The 18481-nt window shown below is 42.4% G+C and overlaps 1 protein-coding gene across 6 annotated transcripts in view; it reads left to right on the top strand.

Moving 5' to 3' along the window:
- Nucleotides 1-6883: 6883 nt before the first annotated feature.
- KYNU (kynureninase) overlaps nt 6884-18481 on the top strand; it is a 58447-nt gene continuing 46849 nt past the window's right edge. For 2 of the 6 annotated variants that reach the window (XM_017740268.1, XM_017740271.1), the window contains exons 1-3: nt 6936-7068; nt 11934-12123; nt 17309-17429. In XM_017740268.1, coding sequence (XP_017595757.1) covers nt 6979-7068; nt 11934-12123; nt 17309-17429 — 401 coding nt within the window. In that variant the 5' untranslated portion in view covers nt 6936-6978. Of the gene's footprint in view, nt 6903-6935; nt 7069-9784; nt 9964-11933; nt 12124-17308; nt 17430-18481 lie in introns of those variants that run through there. The other 4 variants (XM_017740270.1, XM_017740267.1, XM_017740269.1 and 1 more) reach the window with 4 other exon arrangements.

The following is an 18481-nucleotide window of genomic DNA, read 5'->3' as shown; positions in this document are numbered from 1 at the left end:
GCACAGGTTTTTACAAATATCTAATTAATACAATTTGAAAATATTGTTATTTCCTTTGCTCCTGAAATTTTCAGTCTAATTTTATTAAAAGTGAAATACTTATTCATGTGCTTCTTTCCCCAATTTTGGCTTAATTGTTTCCAGTCTGTACAGCCCGGCTGTCTGGAGATGTTTATTACCAAGTAAATGTATTCTGGAAGGAGAGAGCCTGGCTAAATTGCTGGAAAGAAAAATTCTGCAGTCTGACCTTATCAAGGCAGGATCCAGAAGGTTCCTATTTTTCATTTTGACTGCGGACCGTTAGCAAGGCAAAAAACAATCCAAAGAAGTTAACTAAAGTCTATCTCAACAGTCAGTGGTGCTGGGGAAAGGGAAAAAAGAATGAAAAAAAACCAAACAAACCACTGTCAAACTCTTGTAATCCATTCTGCAGAATAGCACAAAAAGCATTACATATTCTGGAATGATACAAAGGTATTTTCTTCTGGCTTTGGAAAACACATACCTCTTCCAGGCAAATGCACTTGGTATTTAGGGAATCTTTTAATATACTTTAAGTATATGATGACACAAAATGAGAGTACGGCATCAAAGTGTTCAATAATCTATTTTGAGTGATCTTTAGCAACTCTCCTAAGCATTTATAGCTTGCTAGAGGGAAATGCACTTTTCAAAGATCATGAGCAGTCCCTATGGAGACCTGTAACCTTCCTCGGAGCAATTCACCACATCCTGATAGGTCTGATCCCAGCACAAGGGAGACAGTCAGTGGAAAAGAAACGCTCTGGGAATACTAATGGAGCCCTGTGACGGCTGAGTCACCTCCTGGAACCAGGGAGAGGGCAAACAAAGGGTTATTTGGGGATTATAAATATCAATCGGAAGTTAAGCATTGGCTAAAGCTTCGTTTAGACCTTGGTCGGTTTGTGGTCTGATTTGCTGCTTAATCAGTTTATTAGTGAATCAAACAATGATAAAATCTGTGCTTAGGGAGGGCTGGGAGGTTCGACTCTGGGGCTGGGGAAAGGAGGAGTCAGAGTGTGTGGATAGCAAAAACCTCCTCCGAGCAGCACAAGGACCTGTGTTTGTTCTTCTAGGCAGCGTTTGGTGCCGATGTGTCGCTCCCGTACAACCCGCTGGCTTTGTGAATAAAGCACAAGCTTTTCTCCTCACCTCTGGCCCCTTGCAAGGGTCGTGCTGTGCCCTGGTGGCCTTAAAGCTTGTTGCTTTTCTCGGGTTGTTTGGCATTGGAGTGGTTTCAGCTTTGCCAAGGAGATCTGCCCCTGTTTGTGTGCGTGTGCTGTTAAACCCGCTCGGAGGGAAAGCTGCAGAATGAGTTGCTTATGACAGGATGTGTGTGACTCTATCCCCTTCCTAAGCCACCGCTGGCCTCCCTCAGGTGTCACACGCCACTTTGCTGCCTGTCACCATCCTTTACCTGCTGTGGGTTCCTCCGTGCATTTACGCTCATTCAGAACCGTAGCGTGCCATTTAAATCAGCCAGAGCCCGGCCTTGCAGTTTCAGCTTTTGGAGGGTCCAGATCCACATGATGCTTCATTAACCCGTATGTGCTATGTGTGTTTTATTTTATTTTATTTTATTTTATTTTATTTTTTTCATTTCATTTCATTTCATTTCGTTTTACTTTTCTTACAGCCCACGCGAAGTAAAAGCTCAGCTTGTTATTTTCCGTCCTGCCCTTTCTTCCTTTTCCCCTCCCTGAGCCTTGTTCCAGGCGGTAACTGCTGCAAGAACTTAATAACAAGAGTGAAAAGTGTGAGGTGCATTCACTTTTATGGAGCTGCAAACAAGGGGCAGGGGAAGGAGGGAAAAGGCACCGGGATTGTTTGTCTGCCTCAGTTCCGTTCATGTCAGCTATTTGTAAGCCTGCAATGGTGTGAAGAGCATCATAAAAGACATGGTACACAAACTTTTAGGACAAAAGGAAAGTTCTGGTGCTGTGGGAAGCCTCTCAGTGAGGTATTGTTGTTGTTATCCCATTGCATCTGGCTTGCTGCTGGTGTCTGATTTCCCCTTTCTCAGAAGCTCTGTGACCACAGGCAGGAAATGTGCTACAAGCAGATGGAGAAGTGGGCGGTTGTGTTTTTCTGTGAGATCTGGACACACAGCTGGTCACTGGCGGGTGAGGACACCGTGGCTAGATAGAAAGAGGTTACATCTGATACACAGACACCTTTGAGATGACCTTGCAGAAAGAGTAATTAGGATGTTTGCTGGAAATCCATCCCCAAGGCGCTCACTTTGATTTTTAAGACTTTATAAAACACAGCAAGCTGCTGCCATGACAAAAGGGGGTGTAATGAGAAAAGGGAGTGCCACGTCCCCCATTTTACTTTCAGTCTCTCAAATGCCCCTGTGGCCATCCCAGTTCTGATCCCTCAGGTAGGGACAGGCACACTCCCCCTCCCGTCCCTGCCTTTGGTAAAAACCACTCGAAATATCCTTGCTGTCCAGAGCGAACACTGAGACCAAATATTTGACCATAGGCAGGGGAAATCTCTTATTCTTTGCAAAACATTAAGATCAACAACAGTGATAATCCATTCCGTAGAGCAAGAGGCTTTTAAAAAAATATTTATATCTGTGCATCCAGCTTGGACATACAGGTGAGGGCACCTGAGGTACAGCAGCCATCTTTGGTTAGTAGCAGCTAACTTGGAGAGACACAAGGAAATTTCATCTATTCAAAATGTGTTCCTCCTGCTGTTGCAGCTACCATGGAGTTATCAGAGCCGTGGGGAGTTACTGCTCTTGTTTTCTTTACGTGGAAATCACTTGACTCTCATTGCCTTATTGTCCCTCTCTCGGTATTACTATTATTGGTGCAGTGGTGCAATAGCTCTCCTTAAAAGTTACTGCAGAAAACTGAATAATTTCTTATTTCTGTGATTCTATTTTCTTTTCATAGAGGCACTACATTGACAATAGATTTTAGAGGACAAATATTGTGTTTAATGAATCAGAAAGAAATGAAAATGATAACTGATACAGAGCCTGAAGATAAACAATATTAGGAGCAGGTCACATAACAGGAAAAACCCATATGTATTTAGGGAGATGTGCCTAACAGTCTGACCTAAAAGAAAATAGGGAAAATCCATTCAGACAAGGAGGAAGATTTCAGGAGCTCGTTTTGGCTACTTAAAGGGCAGTTAATTATTTAGCAGGAGCTACTAATGACTGCATCATAAATAAATAAAAGAAATAAACACTGGATCATCATTATAGGGAGTTAAGTTTCTATAAAGTAAAGTTTAACGGACTGAGTGAGGGTTTTTCAGTCTTAATCAGAAGACCAAAAGTTAAAATCAGACAACCAAAGCAATCCACTCCCACAAATAGGCCAAATATACATGTTCTTTTCAAATAACTTCAGAAGGAAAAAGCAGCTCCCTGAGATCTGAGGGAGAGGGAGGGGAACCACTTAAGTGAGGGCAGGTGTAGGGCACCCTCATCACACAGGGTTTAAACGGGACCTGAGGTAAGAGAGGAGTTTTCAGGCAGAGCAGGGGTGTTGATGGAGCAGAGAGAAAACAAAAGTGGTAAGAAAGTTGTTATAGCAAGCTCAGCAGGGAGGAGACCAAAGGTTTTATGCTGTTGTTTACCCAGCGATTGCTGTGAAGCCTGAGGTGAAATGCATCGTGCCATCACAAGGTGCAGATGGCATGCTTTAAAAAATAGCTGGGGGGCTGGCCTTGTAAATACAGACAGTCTTGGTTTTTCTGAGCATCTGTGTCTGAGCAGAGTTCTGTGCTGCAGGTGCAGTGTGTGCTGCTTGGACACATCACTGCTTTGCTGCTCCTCTTCTGACTGTAAGAGCCACAGTTTTCCTGCCTGAGGGCCTTCCAGGCCATCTCATTCTGGGTAAGACCTGCCTATTCCTGTTAAAGAGAATACTGCTTTGTTTGCTGGGTCATTTTACCCTCTTGACAGCAAGAAGGCTCAGGGCTAGCAGTGCCAAGGCAAGCTTCCATGACCCAATGGACCCAGTGTCCTGGCATCCCATCTGGCACGGGGTGAGTTTGCTTTAGGGTGCCCTTGGTTATTTGTTGTTGTCACATGCCTCCAGAAGAAGGCATATGTTTTGTCAAATTAATTTGTTACAGCCTTTACTGGTGCTTCTGTGGAAAAACTCCCACAGTTTCTTCCAGTCAAGGGACAAGGCTCCCATGGCTGGGGCTTGAGTGGTCTCTGGTCAGTCTGGGAGTGGCAGTGATGGAAGGCAGATGGGCACAGCAAATAATTGGGGTGAAGGCTGAGATGAAGCAGTGTCAGCAGCACACTCGTGGATGTGGCTGGCAGTGTGTGGCTCAGTGTAGTTATGACACAAGGAAGCTGTTGGTATGGGAAATGCATTTTCCTGCCCACCCCTCAATCCCTTCTCTGCCCCACCTATCCCACACAGCCCTTAGTTACGGACACGGAGAGCTCCTTTTTTTCTTCTTTTTCCTTCTCTAAAGTGTCTGTCAGATCTCCCTGCTTTCCCATCACTCTCCTAACAGCGCCTCTGAGAGCAGGAGGGCTGAGCTGCCCTCGGTTGCATTCTCGGCCTGCTCTCTGCCACATCAACCTGTGCCCCCTGGGACTTTGGCCATCTCGTGCAGCCTCACTCCCTTGTACATTGATCTTGCTGTAACTTACAGCAGCTCCTTCTTCTCTTCCTGTCCTCTGGCTGCTTCACAGCAACACAGGAAAAAAAATCCAGACCATTTTACTTGTTCTGCAGCTACAAAAACGTATCTAGGCTATATGTTTGCTGATGTTTGAGCCTTGAATTTGGGGGCAAAGGTTTTTGTCTCTGTTTTTCTTTCATTCCATCAGAAGGGTTGAGAAGAATAGCTGGGAAGGAGAAGTTGAGAATTTATTCCAATTCTCATAAAAGTCTGCAAACATATGGCCTTTGCCAGCACAGCTGCTTTCACCACCACCGACAATCAAGGTTAAAACGCATGATGCTCATTCAAAGGGAAATACAGTGGGAAAATTTTCACTCCACTGTTTGTGTAGTTTTATTTCTAAAGGCAAATTGAAAAGCTGCTGTGTATTTCAGCTTGGTTTGACCTAAATGGCCAACCAAACAAGAAATAAATACCCTTTTGACTTTGAGTTGAGACTGTTTGACTTTGGATCCCTTTTGCTTCAGTAGCTGAAGTGCCCCAATCTCCTGCTTCTTTCTCAGACCATATTCCTGGTGGGATAAAGTTTCTTGAGCAGCAGTCCCATTGTCTTGCTGGTGGAGTAAACAAGACGAGTTAGTGGGAAGCCCCAGAAAAAGTCATTTGAGAGTGTGAAAGAGGGCAATGGTGCTGCAGGAGCTGATGGATAGAGGTCAGCTCTGTTTTGGGTCAATATTAAGTGCTCTGTGTGGTTGTTTTGTTGGGCTTTTTTCTCACAAAGAAGATGAAATGTTACAGTTCAAGAGTGTCGCATCTATTGGTGCTTACTGAAAATGGAAATCCAGATAATAAACAAGCATTACTGCAGGGGTCTGGGCACACAGAACTCTAGGATGGAGAGGTATCTCTGAATTACATTGTTAGTCCACAACTCTGACCCTCCTGCCCCTGTATCTCTCCTCACTGTTGCATTATATTTTTTTGTGGTTTTCTTTTTTTCTTTTTTTTTTCTTTTTTTTAACCCTGCTCTGAAGCTTCAGAGGCTGGATAGAAACAATTTTTCTTGTCCACATTCCTGCATTCTAGCTGTGTGTAGGAATGGGTGTTACTCAAGCTTGAATGGAGGGGATTGAGTAAACATGTGGCTGGTTTGAGATAATGTTTATAGAGAGCAAAGAGAGATATCAACTCTGTTCTTTCCTAATTTCACCTTTAATTCTTCTTCTGTTTTCCACCCTGGCAAATCTGCATCCCATGTAAATTCCCACCACTCCCTCTGCCATGTGGTTGCAAACACAACTGGCTTCTTGCTGTTCTGCTATCGATCGTCTCCTTCACGAAAGTGAAAGAGTTTGGTCTAAAACCACTTTCATCACAACTGTGTTTATTTTCCCATGCCCATACGGAAGAGGGGTGCCTTCTGAATTTAACCAGAGCTTTAAATTTTGCCATGCTGACAAAGGAAAAGATAATAATAAAAGAAATAATTCCATACATAGCTGGTTTTTGGTTAACTCGGAGGTTATGTGGCTGGTGGGGTCAGAGTCTGGGGAACCAGGCACGTGACTGTGGCCGTTTCTTCATGCAACAACGAGTATTTGCTCAGGAGTTTCATCACCCTCTCCCAGGAACAGCTGCTGACCACAGGGTAATGTGGTTTCACTGCAGAGGAGAAAAGATGAGTTTTCTATGTAAAATTACTTTTAGCACCATAGCGCTTCTTGACATGAAGGTCAATAAGTGCCTAAATTACTCTAAGTAACTGAGTTTATTATAATTCCTCTCTGTCACATTCCCTTGCTGCTGCTGTGACACTGTGCTGTATAACTTATTTAATTATACAGTGGTGGTTGCTGCTGCATGTCTGTTGTTGGGGATGCTATGAATATTTAGATTTTTCTTTCTCTCCAGTTCCGTAATTTAAACAAATTCACTGAAGTGTATTTAACCTGAAGTAATCTAGGCTGCATGCTGCCTTGGGCTGTGCTGTTTTAGAAACTTCCTTCTGCAAAATCATAGTCAACCAAAGCAATTTCTTTGGTGTAAAGATGGGAAAAGAATAAGCCCTTACACGCCATGCAGTTCTGGAGTTCCTCTTTTGTTTGTTTTCTAAACCAGCCTCAATTACGGTGCTATTGGTGCTTTCAGTGGGTGTATTTTGACAGCCTGGACCTGTGCTGCAAACTTCCCCACTCACATGTGTGCACACCCCCAGTTTTCATTCCCAAAGGGCGCATTTGGACACCAGCCTCAACGTATCAAAGGTCTGTGGGCTGAGCTGTGTTTAGCAACCTGGAGAACAGCTATTGGAGGGCAGAAAGTGCAGGACGGGCTATTTCCATGACAAACCCTTTTCCTCTGAGGATATTGATACAGCGTAAAGTAGGGATTCATTGTGTGCCTGTCAGCACTGTGCTGGGTAGGAAGACTGTGAGTAACATCTTGGAATATTTAAAGAAAATGCTTAAGGGGAGGGTTGAGGGAACTTTTTTGTTTTGACAAAGACATCAAGACAGAGGGGAGATCCATAAAGACACAAGCGGATCTAAAACAGGATGAATTATCATTCTTATAATTAAGCCTAATGGACCTTCCTGAGAAGGTTTGATAAGATGACTTGCTAATATTCACACTTTTTTTTTTTATTTAGTCAGTAAATTATGCATAAAGGACAAAACTGAAATAATCACCCAGACATTCGTGTCACTTGTGCCTGACTAATTCTCATCCATTGTCTTTCATAGTTTTAAAATGGGAAATAAGTAGTAGGGGCCAATGTCTGTGCTGTTAAAGTATGGAAAAAATGACTGTTTTCTTAATTTAAGTTGTATGTTACCTTTTTGAAGATGAAAGATTGCCTACAGTCATAGCTGAGCTTTTACATGGAATCAGGGTGTAGTACAAGCAAGCCCCGTGGAAGAGTCAAAAGAGCAATGGAAGAAGAAAAAAGTAAAAATATACTGACTTCATGTCATCTGTTAAGTCAAAAAGTGTAATAAAGTTTCAAGGAAAGGAAGGAAACCTGGTCTAGTGGAAGGTGTCCCTGCCCATGGCAGGGGTTGGAACAAAATGGTCTTTAAGGTCTCTTCCAACCCAAACCATTTTGGGGTTATATGAGAACACCTGAATGCTTTTTTTTTTTAGAGTAGGTGGTGGGGACAAATTGTTTCTCTCAAAATATTTTTTTTCTCTAAGCTGTATGAAAAAAAAATCCTGGTAAAGAGCCATGTTTACCAAAGTGGGAAATGCATTTTTCACTGATGGGTCTGAATTATAGTTTGAAGAGGTTACTGAATATTGTTTTCAGTTACAAGGAGATAAAGATGTGCTGTTCTTATACAAATGTGTTTGCTCTACATGTAGAAAAAACCAAATTACCCATGAATTATTATAAAATAATTGCACAGGACTCTATTCTGCAAATAAAGAAAAACCCAACAAAAATGCCAGTCAGAGTAAAGCGAGGGGGAAAAACCCAACCCCTAACAATTCTGGGATTCCTCTCTATGGAGCCTAATTCCTACTCAAAGGACATAAGTACTTTCTTGTGCTGGTCTCAGAACTGGATCTCTGGGATTTCGTTCCTCAATAGGATTTTGATTGATTTCATTTAAGTAGTTTTATCTTATTTCATCGTGCTTGTATTAAATCAGATATCTCTGAGCACTTAATCATTTTTAACTTCTAGATCTTTGTATCTAATATTATATTTGCTGTCAAAATCTTATATCAATGAGAATCCCAATAAATGTAAGTCATTGATCAGATACAGCAATGACAGGGAACGAAAAGCCTGATCGAGGTGTTGCTGTCTGTAATAGAGACACTTATTGACTTCAGTGGGGTTTGGGTCAGGCCTCAAATGGAAACAAAACCAATCTGTGCTTTCCAGGCAGGTCAGTGGATGATGGCCATTAATCCACTGTAATTACTGGGTGACCTTGCTGAAAAATGGTGACTGGTAAGATAAATATTGGGATGCTGTGCTGTGTTCATGAGGTGTAGAGCAGGGAAGCTACAGGCTAGATGAGAAGAATACGGTTATAATACCAAATAGTCCTTCAAGCACCCTTATCATCCACCTCCTGATCACAAATTTCAGAGCAATTACCTCAGTGGTCCCAGGAGATGAATGCTGGAGGCTCCCAAACCACCTTCAGGCTGTTTTCAGGAGAGGACACAGGTGTTGGCAACACTAAAGCTCCATGGTCTCCTTCCTAGGGACCATGGGGGCTGAGCATCACTGAACAAATATTCTTAACTCACAGTTCACCTGTTTAGAGAGCTGAAAAGGCTCCTTACCTTACTTCAGGAGGTATGTCACCAGCAAAATAAAAAAAACCAATAAAAAATAAAAAATCCAGGCATTAACTTGAGTGGGAAGGAGATTGTACAGAAAATATTGCATAAGCAACTGCGTGGTCCTTTACCTAGGAGGAGACAGTCAGGGAGACATGGTTTTCAGCCCCTCATCTAAGGATTTTTTAACATAATTTGCATTAAGTACTCATTAAAAATAGAGGACTATATCTTTATTATGTATGTGCTGGACATGCTTTGATAATGGGATCAGGACATCCATGCTGAAGTTGTAAATCAGATAAACAAGCCTCTGGAAACAAAAACTAATTCTTCCTTCCAAGTGCTGATCCAAGTATTGCTTGGAAATTAGCGCTCATTTACTGGTTACGCCCATGGGTTCTTAACATCTGTAATTTGTGGAAGTGAAACTTAAGTTACCTTGCAGTGTCTGTAGATTATAATGAGGTGCCTGTATTATGATAGCCATGGTTTCTGTGAACATGACTTGCTTTTCTCGTGGTTCACAACATCTCCTGGTAACACTGTCCCTGCCCGGCTCCGTGGGGCCCCGCGTGCCCCCACAGACGCACGGGGGGGTTCAGTGTCACAGTCAATACCAAAGAGTCCAGAAGGGCGTTTGGGTGCATCCTGGCAGGAGCATTTATTGCTGCTACACTGTCCAGGGGTGCAGAGGCAAATACCAACGTGAGCCCAGAACTCACAGTTTTACCTGGGGGAAAAGGTGGGACCAGGGAATGGGGGCCAATGGGGAAGCTCTGGGGGAGTGATGAGGGGCGGAGGCTGACAAGCAACTGGGGAATCCAAATTGGGATAGATGAACAGAACAGAACAAGCATCCTGGGAGAAGCCTTTCTGGTCACCCTAACGTAAAGTGGTTCCTGTGGTTCTAGGGACTCGTCTTACTGAGAACTCTCTGTCCTTTGTAGTGTGTGTTCAGCAGCCACCACATCCTGGAGGCAATAAAGATCCCTGAGCCATCCTTCCTGGTGTCTGCCAAATCAGGTGCAGAAGGTCGATGCTCTTCTGACCTGCAGAAAAGCACATCTGTTACTGAGATCCCAGCAGGGAATGGACCCTCGGATGTGCTGCTCAGCTGTGGAGGAACTGAGGAGCAGTTCCCTGGGGCACAGGGAGCCTCGTCACACCTTCTTCAGGGCTTTCAGTGGGGTGGCAGCCCTTTGTGACATGGGGAGTACTGACCCCAACCAGCTTGGCCACTTGAGCATCACACTCAACTACCAGTCTTGATGTAGCCCTCTGCCTCCTAGAAATCTTGAAAAGCACTCTGAAAACCAAGATGCTGAAATATCTTTTTTTTTTCCTCCCAAAACATTTTTGCCATTTTATTTTCCTTTTTACAATGTAAAGGATGATTAGCGAGAATGAGTGGGAATGATAAATTTGGCGACAATGAGGAGGTATGAACAACCTGTGTGGAGACAGCATAAAAATAGGATGTCTCCAGTAACTCCCAGGGGAGGGTGAACATTAGCTAAATGAAACCTGTTGTTTTAAAGAACTCTGCTGGTATTGGCTTTTTTTTTTTTGAACTCTGCATGCTGGTGGGAGGGAAAAAATTGTTAGTGTAAGGTATCAAGTCTGGAGGGGAAAAAGATTATATTCTCATCATAAACCAAATGATAGCAGATTAAAGCAGGTAAGTAGCATCATGCTGGCCATTTGGCCAGAGTATAAACAGGTTTGGGTTAATTGGCACTAAGGAGGCTGTGCTGTTTAGGGGTTTATATTTAAATGCCAACTGTTGTCTTTCCCGTATGTGTTGACAAAGCTCTTCTCAACAGTCATCTGTTGTTCTACCCACAGCTTGTTTCTGGATAACTGTATGGAGGATATTTTGGCTTTGAGAAATGAGAGCTTATGGAAGATATGTGCTTAAAGAGCTTTCTTTCTCAAACAGAGAGAAAAAGTGATATTCTCTAGTGGCTCTGTGCTGCATGTCATGTGCTAATCCATCCTATTTCAGCCTATCCCCTCGAGTGCTCCTTTGCAGCAAGACTCCTGGGGATGTTAAAAAGGCAGAGAACATTGTGTGGTGTAACTACACATTTCTCTCAACTGGGGCAGCCACCAAGCATCTCACTGAGCCTCTTGGCTGCCTGCTGCCACAAAAACACAGCAGTGAAGTCGTGCCCTAAAGTGCAGAGTATGTGTTGCAAACCTTCTTTGCCGACTGTAAAGCCAAGTGCACAAGTGCTGTCTGGAAGACAGTGGTGTCTCTGAGCATTACAGTTACAGGACTGTTTTCATATCAAGATCAACAAGCTTGTAAATTTTGCAGTTAGTTTTGGATGTTCTCGTAGAGTCCATGGTCTGTCATATTTCTGATTTCACTTAGGCTTCTCTCCTCTCCCAGAAGAAACAGAACTAAACCAGCAGGATACGTGGTGTAGCTGAAAGGAAATATTAATTCAAGGCTCTGATCCTGAAAGCTGTGTTTGCCTGACACCCGCATCCTGCCTGCTCTCCCCTTGCACATGAGCATGGCCGTATACAAACACCCCCTCCAATTTTTGAGGCAAAAAATGCTGCAAGGGGCTGAACGTTGCACAGCCTGGAAACAACTTCAGTGTATCTGTGCACCTGCTATTCTGAGGAGCTCAGACTGCAGAAACAATAATGCTGCCTCTGGCTTTGACATCTCCAAACTGTGAGTGACACTCCAGCATTTGGAACTCCTGTCAGTCTGGCAGGAGAATTTGGAGTCTGATAAAGCTTAAAAAGGGAAGAGCTTTGTATCTATAGAAGGGAAAGAAAAAAGCCTTTGGGGGTTACAGCAATATGTTGCCTTGGAAATATTTGATCAGGCTTACCAGTCTATTCAGACACTTCACTTTTTAAAAGCTTTAAATCAAGTAACTTTGGGTCCTGAATGATGCAGCTTTAGTGACTGCTTATCAGCCACTCGTGACTATGCAAACTGCAGAAGCTAAACTGTCATTTCTGACTTTCAGGTGAAATTGAATGACCTGAAAATGGATCTATCTTCTCCTGTGCTCCCAGCAAGCATTTTGGAACAAACTGCCTTGCAGCTCGGGTGCAGTCCCACAGACAAAAAACTCGCTTTCCACTTAGATGAAAAAGATGAGTTAAAGCATCTTCGGGAATGTTTCTGTATCCCCAAAGTCAAGGATCTGCCTCCAAGTGAGAATTATAATTACTGTGAGGGAGAGGGAGGGGGAAAGGGCTGGGCTTCACATCTTCTGCATGTGTTTATCACAAGTCTTTGGAAATCATCGTCACTTATGAGATAATTGAGCAATTGTAGTCATATCTGAGCACAGAATGTCCCTGCTGTTGCTAAATCAATCCATCAGCTTATTCTAGCACCAAAAGCTCTATGTTCTCGTTCCCATCCTGAATCAAATGTGAGGATACAGTACTTACACGGTGCTTATGCTGTCAGTCAGCAGCTTTGAACAATGTAGTGACTGATTGAAAATTATAGGCAGTAGCTTTTCTGTCTAATGGCTTGAAACAGCAGCGTCGCTTGGGATAGTTCAGTGCAGTTGCTTCCTTGGTGTGATTCAGTTTGGTATTATCTGTCTAGTTACAATTATTTTAGTTAATGAAAGAGACAGTATATATATTATGTGAACATTTATGTCTTATTGCTAGTGTTGGAGCTATTTTCTCACTGAGGCCAAATGGAAGACTGTGCCTCAGAACAAATAATTGATCTGAGCAAATAATTCATAATGAAGTCTTTTATTTGAAGATATTTTCCACTTTCCTCATGAATTGCCTAAAAATAGATAGCACCTGACTTCAGTGTAGCTATGTAAAATTGTTCTGGACATTTTTCTCCTTCTTTCCTGTTCCATAGATTGTTTTGAGGAGCCTGTGGGATGTCTGGGCATGGGGAGGGCTTGGTGTGGAGGCAGGAGGGGTAGAAAGAGGGGTGGCAGACTGAGAGGGAAGCATTTGCTTCAGGCTAGCACTCCCAGCCCACCAAAACTAAAAACCAACTCCACATTCTTTTTGATACCTGCAATAGCCGCATTCATGCAGGGAAACATGGTAGGAGCAGCCACCTGTGGAGGCAGCAAGGTCCTGGTCTCTTCTCATGCTTCCCAGGTCCTGTTTGGGTTTATTTTCATCTCAGTTACATGGAGAGCAAAAGCTGGGCTGGCTCTGCAGACCCTGGTCACTGAACACTGGCCACTGGAGAAATGGCAGATTATTTCCTTAGATAGTGAACACATATAGGCATAGTCACTCTCCTCCTTTCCTGCCTTGGCAAAATGCACCTATTGAAAATCAAAGGAAAAAATATGATAGAACTTTCTTGTTTGTTTGTTTGTTTTTTTTTTCCCCAGTAAATTCAGATAGAATTTTCCACAGATTTTCTGAAAGGAACAGTACTGATGGTAAATGAGAAATTACAGGTGCATTCACCAAACTGTGTCCAGTAAGAAACTGTGACAGAAAATGATGTCAATAGTCAGAATTCCAGGGAATCTTTTGAAACTGTTTCTGTCTTCAGTATCTTCCTGCCAAGCAAAGATGAGTGTTGGGAATGCTGTCTGCTCCTGCCCTTAGGATACAGGGATGATAAATCTCAGTTTTTTATGTTCTGGGGACATTGGCTTTTTTTTCTCCACATTCAAATCCTTGAGTTATGCTGTTTCTATTATTCAGAGCAGGACTGGACACTTTGCAAATATTTAAACTATTGTGCTTCCTCCCTGCCTCCTTAATTTTTCATTTTCATTTTTTTTACCCTGGTCACTTAAGAGAGTTTGCTAAACCCCTCTGTTTGGATAGTTGACTCTTCTGTACTCAAAGCTCCTTCAGCTGCCACCATGGTGCTGCAAGATGTGCCACTAGAGCTGGAAAGATGCTGGAACACAGACCCCATGGAAGTGGTGCTGCTGGAATCCAGCCCAAGAAGGACACATGAGCAGCAGCTGCATCTTTGACTGCAGAAAGTCAAATGTCTCTCCACAATATCAAAGGTCACTTTTCAGTGTACTGTTGTAGCAGCTTCAGATCAAAGAATCTTCTGAGAAGTAGGCAGAGGTTTTGATACCCACGTGACAGTTTTGGTTTCTTCCCTTCCAAACTCCTTTATTGTTTGGTTTTCAATTACCACAATATTTAGACCCGTGGACTGCTGATGTGGGGTTTTTCCCCTGTCACTACAATAATATTTAGTCCTGAGACTGTGGAGATCTATATGTTTTAGTGAAGATAAACAATGTACAAAGTAGTACCAGTTGAAAAGCACAAAGAACCCACCATTCTGATGTTCCTAAATTGAGGGGTTTTTCCCTCTCCTTTTTTTTTTCCTGTCCTTCTTTTCTGTGCTTCAGCTGTCATCATGAACAGCTTCCCCGCTGAAGAACAGCGGGGGTGTAAAGATATATATATTTGCATTGTGTGTCTATACCATAGAGACAGATCTGCCGTGACATTTATCTGCGCCCAAGAGCGGATGCCAGATAACGCGTTCCTGAAGATAAATGTCATTACAGATATTAGCCATCAAATATTCTTTATATATTTACATAAAACATTACAATGAGGCTTTAAAATGAAACCTTACAAGAAGCAGATGAGAACATCCATAGGAGACAACTGTAAGATGACGTACAGGAAAATATTTAGGAAGTCATTATAATAGTTTAATTTAGTTATCAAGTTATAACCTGTCAGAGCTGTTTATTTGTTGTATCAATCAAGAGGAAACCAGTAGCAGCCTAACTCCCTGCAAAGCTCAGAGGCTTTATGTGCAAGCATGAGGGACGAGGCTCAGGTGAGCAAATGAGGAGAAAATGACAGCAGAAGATTTAGAGAAATGCTTGCATCTCCTCGCCTTTCTCCCAGCTGACAACAAAGTCTCTTTAACGCTCTCTTCTCACACCACAGGGAGCAGGCAGGAATGACTGGATTGCAGTTGAGCACCTAATCACCCATCTGATTAAGGCTATGGCTTGTGCTTTGTCACCTTGTGAAGGAGTAGGGCATCATTTGGGTTTCTTGGGAATAAAAAGATGCCCCGGAGTGAAAGCGCTGAGCTGTACTTCCCAGAAGAAATGGTTAAAGGTAGTGGTTAATCATAAAAATCTGGCTCTTTGGAGGGCTGGTGAGGGGGGTACAGGCAAGTGTGAAAGACAATCTTTTATCATTCAGCTAAGGACAGAGCTCAGATAAGTATAAGCAGATTTAGTCCTTCCTTTCTGATTAATAAACCCATTATATTTTTCCCTTTTATATTTCTGACAATAAACTTGCTTTTCCTTTTAGGTTTAAAAGAAGTGCATCTTTAATACAGATGAATGAGGATAATTAGTATGCAAAATAATGTATATGATTAGATTTGACCAGTTTGCATGAATCTGAGTAGGTGTGTGAATATATAATATATTTAAGTAATCTTAATGTAAATGTGTTTTTTGATCCAGGCTACTCTAAGAACATATTTCAATATTTTTTTTCTTTGCCTTTATTTCCTCAATTGTGTTTATTTCCTGTTGGAATATTTCAATATGTGTTTCAAATCAGCCACAGCTCCTCCAGAAATTAAAAGGGCCAATACCAGGAGAAATAAATGTAATTTGGGGAAAGACAGGTGCTAGGCTTAGGGAAAAAAACTGTATCATTCTTAAGAATATCACAGTGAATGTGGAGTTGTTGGAGCACGAGGGGGTGGTGATCAGGAGAAATTACAAAGATGGTAGAAAAAAAAAAAAAGGCAGCAATGTCCAAAAGGAGTCTTTTAGTGATGTCAGAGAGGAGGAAGTAAATAGCTTTTTTTGTCAAAAGGAAAAAAAGTTCATCCAGATTCAGATTTGATAACACACCACAAAAAGAATATCCAAAGAAACAGGTATAGAAGTGCCAAAATACACTTTATCAAAAAGGTAATGCCCTATATATCCAACAGTGAACAAGAGATGTTTTTATTTAGAAAGGACTGTGGTGTAAGAAAAGCTGGCTTGCTAATATTTCCTCACCTGTTTTACTGCTTGGTGACTATTAGTCAGACTGAGCTCCAAATTCTTGAGCAAAGATCCTTCTCTCTAATCCCAGTGGAAAAGTGTTATTGTGTTTCTTGGTAGGAAAAGAACTGTTAATAGAATCAATTTGGGGGCATGGATAATATTTATGCCTCTCTGTTTTCATTCATATTAGAATGGAGATGAAAAACAGACGTTGTGTCTGCAAAACAGATTAGGCTGAGATTGCTCCCTGACTTATGCTTTTTAAAAGCCTCTAAAACTTTAATTAAGAAATTACCCAAGTTGTCTATACTCCTGAAAAATGTGTTTCTGGGCAAGCACAATGAAATTGGTAACTGTTAGTGCAAAAGGTAGTAAGAAACCTTTTCCAAGCTGTTTTTCTACAGGTCTTATAAAATTTTCACAGACTGAATTGCGATCTTATGGTTCATTTTTAGCATGTATCTTAACATGCTCATTCATTTTATCTTTATTCTGAGGCATATTGATTATATTTACCAAAATTATATGTGGTATTAGCTTTTGGGATATTGTAAGTATTGGGTGTAGAAGAATGCAAATTACTGCTTCCCGAAGGTCACCATCACTTGTCCCTCCAACAATCTCTAACATGAGAAATAACAGAAGAAGGCTGTGTTTGGATTGATAGATGATGACACAGGGTAATTAGATTGTTCAGAACCTCACTAGAGCTATTATTTATAAATTTCTACTGCCTTGCTTTTCTCCTAATCACTGAAAGGATTTGTCAACATAGATTTCCTCCTCCTCCTCAGATGATGACATGAAGTGCAGCCCACAGTATTTGCTGACAAGACAAGAACTTTTGAGACTGCCTTAAAGTATTCTGCACAATGACTACATTTTTCTAAATAGAGGTTTAATTGTGCAGGGAGAACTTACATGAAAAACACAGATTTACCTAGTCCTAACTTTTATTAAATGCATGATTCCAGTAGCTTCATGACTCAGAGTAGGCATATATTGGTGGTGGAAGAAAAGTGGATAGCCTGGTTGGGAAAATGCTCCCTGTTTACTCACTGCTGGTTACAGACCTGATAAAATCAGTGCCAGTGACTGCTTCTCACACAGCCCCTGACACCTGTGGATTTAGTGATGCCTGAACTCACATCAGCCCCAAAAATTGTAGGAGGAAAAGGTGAATAATTGCTTGCAAATTGCCTGCTCCTCCTTAGATCCTTTGCAGGGTTACTGGGTGGTGCTCTGGGAGAGAGGTCAGGATGTGACACCTCTGTTCTCGTATGGGGACCGTGATGTCCCAGGGGATGGGCAATGGACAGAGCCCCGGTGCCCTCCTGTGCTCACTCCCATGTGCGTTTTGTTTCTGTGCTTTCCCTCCACAGCTGACCTGAGCCTGGTGAATGGAGAGGAGAGCTGCATATACTTCGTTGGGAATTCTCTTGGGCTCCAGCCAAGAAAAGTTAAAACTTACTTGGATGAGGAACTGGACAAGTGGGCTCGAACGTGAGTACCCTGCAGGGTGTGCCAGATGCTCACCTGTGCTTCAGAGGAGCACTTTATTTTGGGATCTTCCTTGGTACTGCTAGAACAGCAGAATAGCATGTTAAAAGTACTGCAGCCCAGGAGTAAAACATGTTCAGTGTTTCCCTAGCACTGTTTATATCTCTTTTAAAGGCAGGAGCTAAAACAGGCAAATAGACCCTTCCAGCTGTGCTAACCCATGCTGTGTGTGGTGGCGCTGCTTGGCTCACCTGCAGGACCTGTGCAGTTTAACCCTCCCCACCCAGCAGCATTTATAAACAGTGTTTCTACACAAGGCACACAAACCTATTTGGTCAGTGCTGCTTGCTGATGAATGTGGTGGTGTTCCAGGCCCTGTGATGTTCTAGTTAGTGTTTTTAACTGTGTGATTCACCCTGCAGGCCTTGCAACAGGCAGTTCCCCTTGAAATAGCACTGAATGCAGGTGATGCTCCTGCCAGCGCTGGCAGGTTTTTGGCTCCTCTTAAACCAAGTCTCTGCCTGACAAGTTCATTTTATTTAGAAAGAAACGTTCCTGTCTTCTCAGTATCATCTCAGCAAGGAGCTGAGTGTGGATTGCAATGAGCTTTGCTGAATGAACCTGATGTAAAAGAGACAGGATAAAAGAAGGACACATTGCAGGAAAGGGACACTGTTATCATAACAAATGAGGAATTTTTTAATATACACAGGGGAAAGAAAAAGCTTTTTTTACTCTTTATTTAGGTTTTTTTTAATATTATGTTCTGTTTCCATTAAGAGTCTGTGCTTTGAGATCTCCAGCACCTGCCTGAGCAGCTGGAGCAGGGATGAGTAAGGAAAATGATGAGTAAAAAACAGGGAACTGAAGGTGGAAAAGGAAAATAACATCCAGATGAGTGAGTGAGCTGGGTGAGAGATGAACTCTTTTATAGGGTGCGGGATATGAGTGGAACAGATGTGATTTCATGGTGAAAGAGCAGAGGAAATATGGAGAGGCAGAAGAGGAAACATGAATTCTGCTAAGTGGGCAGCCTTGTTTCAGCAGGCACCGTC

Source organism: Corvus brachyrhynchos, unplaced genomic scaffold (genome assembly GCF_000691975.1).
Source record: "Corvus brachyrhynchos isolate BGI_N302 unplaced genomic scaffold, ASM69197v1 scaffold126, whole genome shotgun sequence".
NCBI classification, from domain to species: domain Eukaryota; kingdom Metazoa; phylum Chordata; class Aves; order Passeriformes; family Corvidae; genus Corvus; species Corvus brachyrhynchos.
Note: the sequence above shows the minus strand (reverse complement) of the source record. Positions and strands in the feature narration are given on the sequence as shown.